The 9,805-nt window shown below is 54.2% G+C and overlaps 1 protein-coding gene across 1 annotated transcript; it reads left to right on the top strand.

Annotated features, from left to right (window-relative positions):
* The first annotated feature begins 8,551 nt into the window (after positions 1-8,551).
* LOC131212083 (pyrroline-5-carboxylate reductase 1-like) lies at positions 8,552-9,805 on the top strand. The gene has a single exon (XM_058205817.1). The coding sequence runs from the start codon at positions 8,552-8,554 to the stop codon at positions 9,803-9,805; it is 1,254 nt and encodes a 417-aa protein (XP_058061800.1).

The raw sequence follows: 9,805 nt of genomic DNA, 5'->3' as shown, positions 1-9,805 counted from the left end.
AGTGACACTAAATCCGATCCTTCACCCGGGGAGCAGGAGGTAAGCGGTGCCCGGTGTCCCCGCCACGAACCCAGGGGTCGGTGGAAATTCGAGACGAGACTAATGACTTCTCGACACAAATAGTTGTGCCATGTTCTGGCGAAGCGTTGCAGCCGCTCGTTGTCGTCATCATGGTGGCAAAAATTTTATATTAAACAACAAGCCGCGGGCCGCCGCCCCGGTCCCGGCGGGTTCACACAACTCGCTGCTCAGAAGCCCCCCTCCTGCGGAATGGCTAATTAAGACGTCCGGGGACACGTAGGCCACGCAGGCAGACAGTGTGGCTCGCGGCGGTATCGGTTCCGCACACCACACCTACTCGAAGCTGGGGAAGAAAGATTTTCTAACCCTTGATCCTTGAAGATTTCTACTCCCCGTGTCAAACCGGAAAGCCACTTTAATGTGCGGTTTTCCCAATTCAATCGAACGCCGCTCAATCGGGTTGCTTCAAGTTGTTTATCGAGAGGAAATATTGAAATGTAATTTGCCGGAATTGAATTGACGGAAGCTTGAGTCAAAATTAACAGCCTCGCAGCGCAGCCTTCTCGATCTCTTGGTCTATGATGCATTGTCCACAAATTAACTTCTTGCGTCTCCACTGCCACTCAAGCACTCATTGAGGCACTCATTTTCATTCGACCTCTCATTTTCCTATTCTCTCTACGCTAATGTTTGGATCTCTCTCACTCTCGCAAGAGAGGACCGTCGAATCGAAAAACTTCCACCGCAACTCGGCGGCTCCATCGCCGTCGACGCAGATGGCGCTGCTGTCGTGTGCCACAGTGACGGTACTTGCGCCGCGTGCGCAAGTAGTCATCACGCATGCAGAATATGAATGAGGAGCGCACCGTTGGATCAGATCCCGAGTCGACCCGTAAACCAGGACTTTCGCGTAATGGCGCCCGATAAAGATGGGGTTACCGCTGCGGCCGACCGCACACAATGCACAATGTCACAATCGGCCGCCCACTTCCGTTGACAGCTCTGTGCTCCAACTCACTCACTCACTTCCTCACGCTCTCTATTATTAGGATTTAGAGCAGAAACGCACACCACCGACAGGGCACGCACGATCACTCACGCACGATCGCTCGGAGGCGATCGTGTAAGAATGGGAGGAACTCTGCAAACTTCGAGCTACGCACACATTCAGGTCGTCCACACGCACACGCACGCTCACGAAAATATTCACACCACACACACGGGGACACACGGACACGGATCGCACCAAATTTACTCAATATTCAATGAACCGCCTTGAAAGGTGCTGACCGACTCATGCGACCATTTTCCACTCGCACCCTCAGGTGGTTTTCCACGTCACACTCCATGCGCAGTGATGACTGACTGAAGATGACGATGACGATGATGAGGGGCCTAAGGGTGGAGAATTTTCTTCTTCCCAACACCTCCGAGCTCGGTTAACTAACACTTTTCATCGATGTGACGATGGTTGACGATGGTGGTTTTTCACGCCAATCTGCTCACTGCTCGCTGCATCGCTGCCCTGGATCGGAAGCCGTGGAAAGATGGGAAAAGTTCACAGGCACAGTACGGGAGCCCGTCCGTCCGTCATCCAGGCGAGGGTCTACGGCCAGCTCAGATGTCCGCCGAAGGGACCAAAAATCGACGAAACTACACGGTCGCGCGCGCTCGAGGCCCGAACCGCTGCGGTAGAACGACCACCGAGAACTGATCGGATCCGGTGAGAAAAACTCACGAAAATCTCAGTGAGGGTTTTCCACGAGTTCCCTGCGAGAGGCGCAGCAGAACTCAGCAGCGAGCGGCGCGAGTGAGGCGAATCCTTTTGGGAGCGCCAGTTCGTAACAATCAATCACGATCGCCGGCGTCCACCACCGGCAGTTAGGGTTGCCGGCTCGCGCGCGCAGAATAACACACAACACCGGGAGGAACCGGGAGGAGCTCAACCCGAAGACCCTACGAGACGCCAGCGGACCCCAAACCGGCAACCGGTGGCCCCCAGGGTTCTCGTCGCCGGTCCGCCGCCGCCCCGGATAGTGTATACTTAATAAAGTTCTATTTTTGGCTTCCCCCCGAAACGAAACGTCACACCGGTTGGCTTGCGCGGCGGTTCCCCAACGCGCTGCGCTGCTGCCGGTCACAGGGCTTCGTGCGTGTGACGGTGTCGCCAGCCGGGCGTTGTTTTGGTTTTCTTTCACTGGTCCACCCCCGGCCCGGTCTCGGACTTCCCGGTTCCCAGCTCCAGTGGCAGATCGTGTGGGACTGAACGATGCTCTGGAGTCCGTTTTTGTGATCCCTCTAACTACTCCACAATGCAGCTCTCGTCCATACATCATCCGTCTGAGAGTGAGAATCTGGAAGGGCTGCCCAAGGTTCCACAGCTCTTATGACCTCATCATTTGCTGAAAAACGCTTTCTACGCAAACAGATGGAAGTCGCTAGTCGCTAAATCTGATGCTAACACCTTCTTGGCCGATATCTAGACACGAACTAGTTTCGGAGTCGAATGACCAGGTTCACACCACTCTTTAGCCTCTGGTTTTAACTAAGGATCATGATGATAGTCCTAAGACTCTAAGACACTGCCCAATAGGAAACTTATCGGACAACCCAGTAATACCGTTCTAAACATTCTAACAGATAAGCAATACTACATCAAAAAACAGACAGTGATCCCTTACGCACGACTTACGATCAGCGCTGACTTCACGGGGTACACGCGGATACCATCGCGTAACGGTGTAGCTCTAAGGAGAAAGTGCGAATAACCCATCACACACATCACACGATGCATGAGGTCTCGGCAGTCACCGAAAACAAACGGGGCGGCATGTTAGACTCGGTCTTACGTAAGCCGCGCCCCGGTCAGGGGGCTTTTGAATTTTCTCCGGAATCAAACCGAGGAGCACACCCCACAGGTACTGCTAACCGTAAGCTCTGGCGACGATCATTAGTTATTTGCACCAAATCCTGCACAATCCGGCCCCGATCACCGGCGGATTGTTATAATTTCGGCCTTTTCTTTCCAGTTGCTTGCCTTTTTTTTTAGCATTCCGTTCCCAGTGTACCGGCCCCCGATCCGATTAGGTCGGGTGATTAATAGGACAATCACGACTCCATCGACGTGCATTGTGACCGGTCCGATCATGCTGCCCACAGGGTTGCCGACGGAATCCCGGCGCGGATAGAGTTACACAAGGCACCCGTAGTCTCAGACCAATCAGGCTTAAGTTATCATCCTTCGCAAAAAAAAAACAATCCAATCCGATTGCTCCACGCGTCCAGTGGTCCACGCCACATAATTATTGGAATCAGGTATTAATCACGATTGTAGAGGTCCCGAATATTACGCAACGGCACGCAGTAATAAGCGCGCCGGTAGATAAAAGGCATTCTGAGCCGATTGTTCCAATGCCGGTACAAATTAGTTCTCGGCGATCGCGGAGTACCAGCGCCAAGCGGCCAAGTAATGTGGGCCCGATACGATCTGACACACCCCGTAGCCCATTGGACGCTAAAAATATCGCCGCCGGACGGGTATACATTTCCGATTGCATAAGTTTTGGAGATTCTATAAATACGTCGATTACTGTGGTCCGCTGCGGCTGCGGTTCGCCCATGCGGTTCTGTCTCTCTCTATCGCGCTCTCTTCTTTATGCTCTCCGAAAGTTCGACTCTGCGAAGATCTGTTGCCGGTAGCAGCGTATCAAGACCTTCTGGTTCTTCGCCGGAGACCCCACGGAGTCCCCGAGATCAGACTCCTTTCGCCTTGCGGGACACATTGGTCGTGCAGCAGATCGCGTTACGCTGCACGTGCATCTGTTGTCTGCCCGCTGCCGGTCATTAGTCATTCGTCACCATTCGCTACTTAGCTCCCTGTGCCAGGCGGAGTTGCCTTTAGACCGCATAAACCTACATTTGCTGTTTAATTACTTAAATGAAATCGATTCACTTTACCCAGTCAATTAGCGGCCACTTCGGTCCAGTGCGATTACATCTTCGTCTGCGCGCGATCGTCTCCGCATCGATCGCGATCGAAGGCTCGAACGCTGAACTACAGGTCAATCCACCATAAAATCGGGCACATCTTCACAGCTTGTTGGCGCCACTGGCTCGCTCTTCACAGCTCGGTGTTTATGGCCCTTGTTAATGCCGCCGACTGAGCCGCTCCCGAACGGTGGTGCAGCAGTCTACAAATGACCCACAAAAATTAAAACATCTCACTCGTCACTTTTCACGGTGGCGGTGTAAATAAAGGCGAGGAGACCATTACCGCTTATGTCTCTGCTCTGGGGTTTCAATATAAATCTACACTCTGCGTTGGTCGCTCCCTCAGCCGGTTTATTCTCGATTTATTTCTTCCATTAGTTGGACGGAGTTCAAATGCCCCAGTTCCATAGCAAACAGAATGTCGTCCAGAATGACTCCGCGGTTAAAGAATTCCATATCTCACGATTCTGCTTGTCCACGGCACGGTGCATGGCATTCAAGTCGGTGGCAAATCGATGGTACCTGCCGTAGAGACCTTGACATGGACACCAAACGAAACCGGTACAGTTTCCCCAACTAGGGACGCTCTCACTGCCACTGGCGCTACGGCCAACGTTCTCGGTCCAGACAGTAGCTTGCATCGAACGCATCCTTTCTGATGTGAAGATCTTGATAAACTGATTTCGCTATAAAATTGTACAAAAAAACTATAAAGTATTGTACCTGACGGTACTATAAAATAAAATTTGCTTCTGAGCAATTTTTCACAACCAAAGTACACAGCGTATGTGTACTGCGATCGAGAATGAACCTGCCGGAGGGCGCTCGGATTTTAAATTAAACTGCCACATAAATAACAATTCAATTATTGTCGCTGACAGCCGCCGCTGGATCACATCCAACGCGGCGCTGATTGCGCCGTGGTCCTGTGTATGGGGCCATAAATTACTAGACGCACCGGCAGCTTATCGATACGTCAGGCCCGAGATAATCTACTTGGCGGTGGCGGTTTTGGCAATTCGGCCCCACTTGGAGTGGGAAGTTCATCGTCGCGGAAAGCCAAAGTCCGAAATGTGACTTTCGGTACTTTCGGAACTTGTTGGCACTTGGTACTTTCGATTTCGGAGGTCCGCGTTACGCAACTTTCGTCCTCTGCCAATTCAACTCGCTACTTACCCAGCGCGCGGACATCACGACGACGGCTTTGGCTGCTCTGCTGTCAGACCAACTGTTCTGCATCTTCGTGTTTCCTTTCACCGATGCATTCAACTGTCGCACTGATGGCGAGGACCTCGCTCGTACACGGTCCACGGCCTGCCACCACGGTTTTGAGCCAGTTTTGATCCAAATTCCGCGGCTCCACTACGTCTGCAGGTCGGACTCAGTCGGATTGACAGCAGCGGATGTCGCGACTTGCATTGCTACACAGCCTGCTGCGTGCAGTGCGTTAGAAACCGACTGCTCGAGGCTCTCCCTGGCACGGTCATCGACTGCGACCGATGACAATCTTTTATTTCCGCTCAATTTGACGGCGCCACATCGCATCCCGGTTTCAGTGCTGCTGCAACCCGGCGTGACACGATCCGGCCGGTCCGAAATGTCAAGTGTCCGCTTCCCGCCGTTGGCCCCCGGGAGTGCGAGCCAATGTAAATTGGGTGCGGAAAATGCATGGCCCTTGACTTCCCGCATGCCGCCCAAACGCGCGGAAACCATAACCTAGATATTGCGGATGATATTTTCATTTCACGCCGAGCTGCACTCAGTTGCCGCCACCGGTTGCCGGCTGCGGTCTCCGTCGCCGACGGAGCCGGCTCTTGGCCAGTGCGCCACACACAGACAAATGCCCCTAACGGCTCCTCATCAGCGATCATCGATCAAGCGATGATCAGATTGGGCTCGTTTGAAGGGTCAACAACGCGTCGCTTCGCTTCCATCGCCGCTCCTAGGCCATTGGACGGAGCAGCAAAGGACTGGCAGGACCGGTTTCGGTTTCGTATCGCCCCCGCACGACCGTTGGACAACCATTTCGCAATCGCCGGCACACTGGCGCCGGCGACGACCGGATGCACCGGACGACCCGGGTCCGGATTATGTTTCCCAGCCTGCGTGAGGGTTATGTGTCACCGGGGGCCGCGAAAAACACCGTCGGACCCGGACCCGGACCCGAACGAAAAAAAAACTGGGCCAAAACACGAGAATGGAGACAATCGTCCGTCGTACGAGGAGAACGAGGTTGAGCTATTCTTGGCTCACGCAAGTCGATCGTCGCCGCGGGAGCGATCCGTCATTGCGTCATCCGCCAAGCCCGACCAAGTTGAGATATTTCCAATATCCGCGAGGCCCGGCGATTGTGGGTGGTCAAGATTTGGTGAGCTTCCTGGGTGAGCGTGCCATTAGCGAGCAGCGGGCAGCTATTTGTGCCCCAATTGACACGTGCTTACGCCAACGTGCCCAAATCGTGGCCGTCCGTGTAATTAGCCAGCCAATCTGTGGACCTGTCTATATTTCCAGACGGTGCCAATTATTGGGTCCCATTCTGGAAGTGTTGGGCGTCCGTGGCGCTTGTTTCTGTTTTCTCTCACATCGTGAGCCCGAGTTGCTCGGGGCAAGGTCACTCTTATCATCGGGGGTTGGCCGGCGAACTGGCACAGAAAGGGAATTCGAGAAATTCGTTCACCATCTGTGATCACCTGGACCTGATTGGTCCCTTTTCTGTACGGCACTCCAAGGATACGCCTTGTATAGGGCGTCAGCTCCAATTCCAAGCTTCCAATCGATGACTACTATAGGGTGATCCATTTTAACTTTTACAACTTCAAACTTCATTCTGGAAGTTGTGAGCATTTCCCAAAAACTTTGACATTTACGAAATGGGACGCCAGATGCTTGCAGAAAATTGGGAAATATTAAAGCCTTGGAAAACCCACACGTCGTGCAAGAGAAGCCAATGCACCCACGGTGAGTGACTGTTTGGTGCAGATTTGTAGAATTCTTTGCTGATCGGTTCTTCGACGAAAGCTGAAGCAGAAAACTTGGACGACATTTGGTTTCAACAGGACGGCGGCGCTACGTACCTTACAGCTATAGCCACAATCGATAGTTAGATAGCCAACACCCCTTCGTTTCGGAATCGCAACACAAGATGGATCACCCTATATTAAAAAAAAACACTAATAGGTTCAATCGCATAACAATCGCTGAGGTCTGTGTCTTAAAATACGCGTATTCGAACTCGTCGGGCGCCCGTATGTTGACGAACCACTTTTACCGGAGAATCAGGCTTCACACCACTTGCGTCGTTCGGCCAAGGCCACCAATCGTAACCCCTTTCTCGCTGGTGGCGGCGGCCGAAGAAAGACGTCCCTTTCGAAGTCTATCCGACCGGCGGGTTCGCTGGGTCTGCCAGTCCCGGTCTGAGCGTGTTATGTAATGCGTTCTTGGCCGCTCTGCCCGGTGTCCAGAAAAGAGAACGGACAATCGACCATCGGTGTTACATCACCTGCAACCGAACGCACCTGCACAGTGGGGTTGCGGAGAAGAAAGTACTTTCCTTTCCAATCTCGGCCCTCGGTAACCCGAAAAGTCCGGTCCGGAGGATCGCCCAAATTATGGCCATAATTTTTGACGGGCACTCGCTCGATTGCTCGATGCGCTCTGCCACCGAGATTTGATAGCTTGTTTGGTTTGACAGATGAGAGGTTCACCTCGAAAACTGGTTCCCCGGTCGATTTGTCACCGAAGTCTCCGTGCCCCCGGGGGGCAGAGATCAGAGCTCAGAGCACCTCAGGTGGCCTTAAGATAATTGATTCTTTATGCCCGTAATCCGTAGTGGAGCCCATCGGGCGTCTGGCTTTCATCGCCAGACCTGGCGGCGCGGATCAAGTGCCGGACCGAATGCGTTCTCGTAGAGCCGTTAGACGCTGGCGTCGATTCCCTGATCTCGCGCGAGTCTGGGGGTCTTCTCGATCGGTGGACCTTTCGCTCCATCGATCGGTTCGTTTTGGGCCATTCCTCATGTTGTGCGATTTGTGCAGAAAAGAAACGGAAAACCAATTGAACCGGCGAACGAGACCTGATACCATTTCTCGTTCCTCGATTCCTTCGCGGCTCGTGACTGTCTCTCGTTCGCGTTATGCAACCGCTCTGGCCGGGGCCGAGGTCCGACCAGGGTGTCCTTCCGAAGAAACCGACCAAAAAACGGAGACACCAAAAGCACAGTCCAAATCGCCCCAGTTCACCCGGTCGCTGATAATCGGTCCCTCGAAGGCGCCCGAGGACGCCGACGACGATGACGGCGAGGACAACATTTCGAGGTCTGACGGTGGCTGGTATAAAACTGGAGCAGTCCGGTCTTTTTTTGGACAGTATCCAGGGAGTGTCCGTACGGTGTAGAGGTTGAACTCGCCGATCGCGTTTTTCGCCCAGGTGACCAGAAGTGCTCGGAACTCGTACTGTGAATCATAGCCTGTGTAGGCCAATACAAGGAATTATCTTATTGTGTATGTGTGTGCGGGTGTGATAAGACGTTGAAAGCGAAACGATGCGGTGGCTCACAGTTCTAAGCGCGTGTCTGGTGGCGGCCGTCAGCGCAAGGCCCGAAGGGTACAGTTACCATACGCCCCAGTTCGGGCTGTCCGAGGGCGGTGCAGCGACCTCTAGTGCTAGTTTAGTATTTGGAGCCGGATCGGGAGGCGGATCGCACGAACTAGACGACTGTGTAGAGCCGGTGCTACACGGCCACGTGAACTATTTCGCTCCCCAACAACAAGAATCCTCTCGAGGCCACTCCGAGTCGGGGTCTTCCTCGTACCAGAGTGCATCCTTGGGGCACCATCAGCACTCGCACTCGGCGGTTGAAACGTCACCCGATCTGCTCCCGTACTATCACCAGCAGCCCCAACAGACGCATCACAAGGTCCACCACGAACCACAGGTTGACTACTTCGCCAACGTGCACCAGCAGCAGCACCACCACGGCCACCATGAGGCGACCGTGCAGTACGTCCAGCAGCCGGTCGTGAAGGAGGAAGTCCACAAGCACGTGTACGTGCATGTGGCGCCGGAAGAGAAGGAAGAGATCCACCAGAAGGTGATCCTGCCGACCTACACCAAGCAGCGGCACTACAAGATCATCTTCATCAAGGCACCGTCACCGCCGACCCCGGCCAAGGTAGTCCTGCCGCAGCAGCCGGCCAACGAGGAGAAAACGCTCGTTTACGTTCTCCACCAGAAGCCGGAGCTGCAGCAGGAGATTGTGGTGCCCCAGCCGGCCACCGCGAAGCCAAGCAAACCGGAGGTCTACTTCATCAAGTACAAAACTAAGAAGGAGCACCAACACCAGGAAGAACACCACCAATCGTTGACCGGTAGCAGTAGCTACGGCGGATACGAGACTTCCGACCTGACCGGGTACGGTGTTCCCAGCTTCGCCCCGATAGTCGTGACGGAGGGATCGTACCACCAGCGGCATAGCACCACGGCAGCGCCACCCGTCAAGCTGACCACTGCCGCCGCTGGCCACCACCTTCAACCATCCAGCAGTTCCAGCTCCAGCTACGTCAGCAGCACGGCACGCACCGCCGCCGTCGCGAGCCACCACCGGGGGCAAGACATCAGCATCACCAACAGCGGTCTGTCCGGTTACTCCTCGGCCACCAGCCAAACCTCCACCGCCAAGGCCACCGGACGTGGGTCGAAAAAGTCCTGCCGAAAGTGTAGCAAATCCACGACTAGTGGCCAGCTAGAGGTCAGCGCCGGTGGCACTCTGGACGCGTTCGTGTCGAACAACTTCTGA

This window comes from Anopheles bellator, chromosome 2 (genome assembly GCF_943735745.2).
Source record: "Anopheles bellator chromosome 2, idAnoBellAS_SP24_06.2, whole genome shotgun sequence".
Classification (NCBI taxonomy): Eukaryota; Metazoa; Arthropoda; class Insecta; order Diptera; family Culicidae; genus Anopheles; species Anopheles bellator.
Note: the sequence above shows the minus strand (reverse complement) of the source record. Positions and strands in the feature narration are given on the sequence as shown.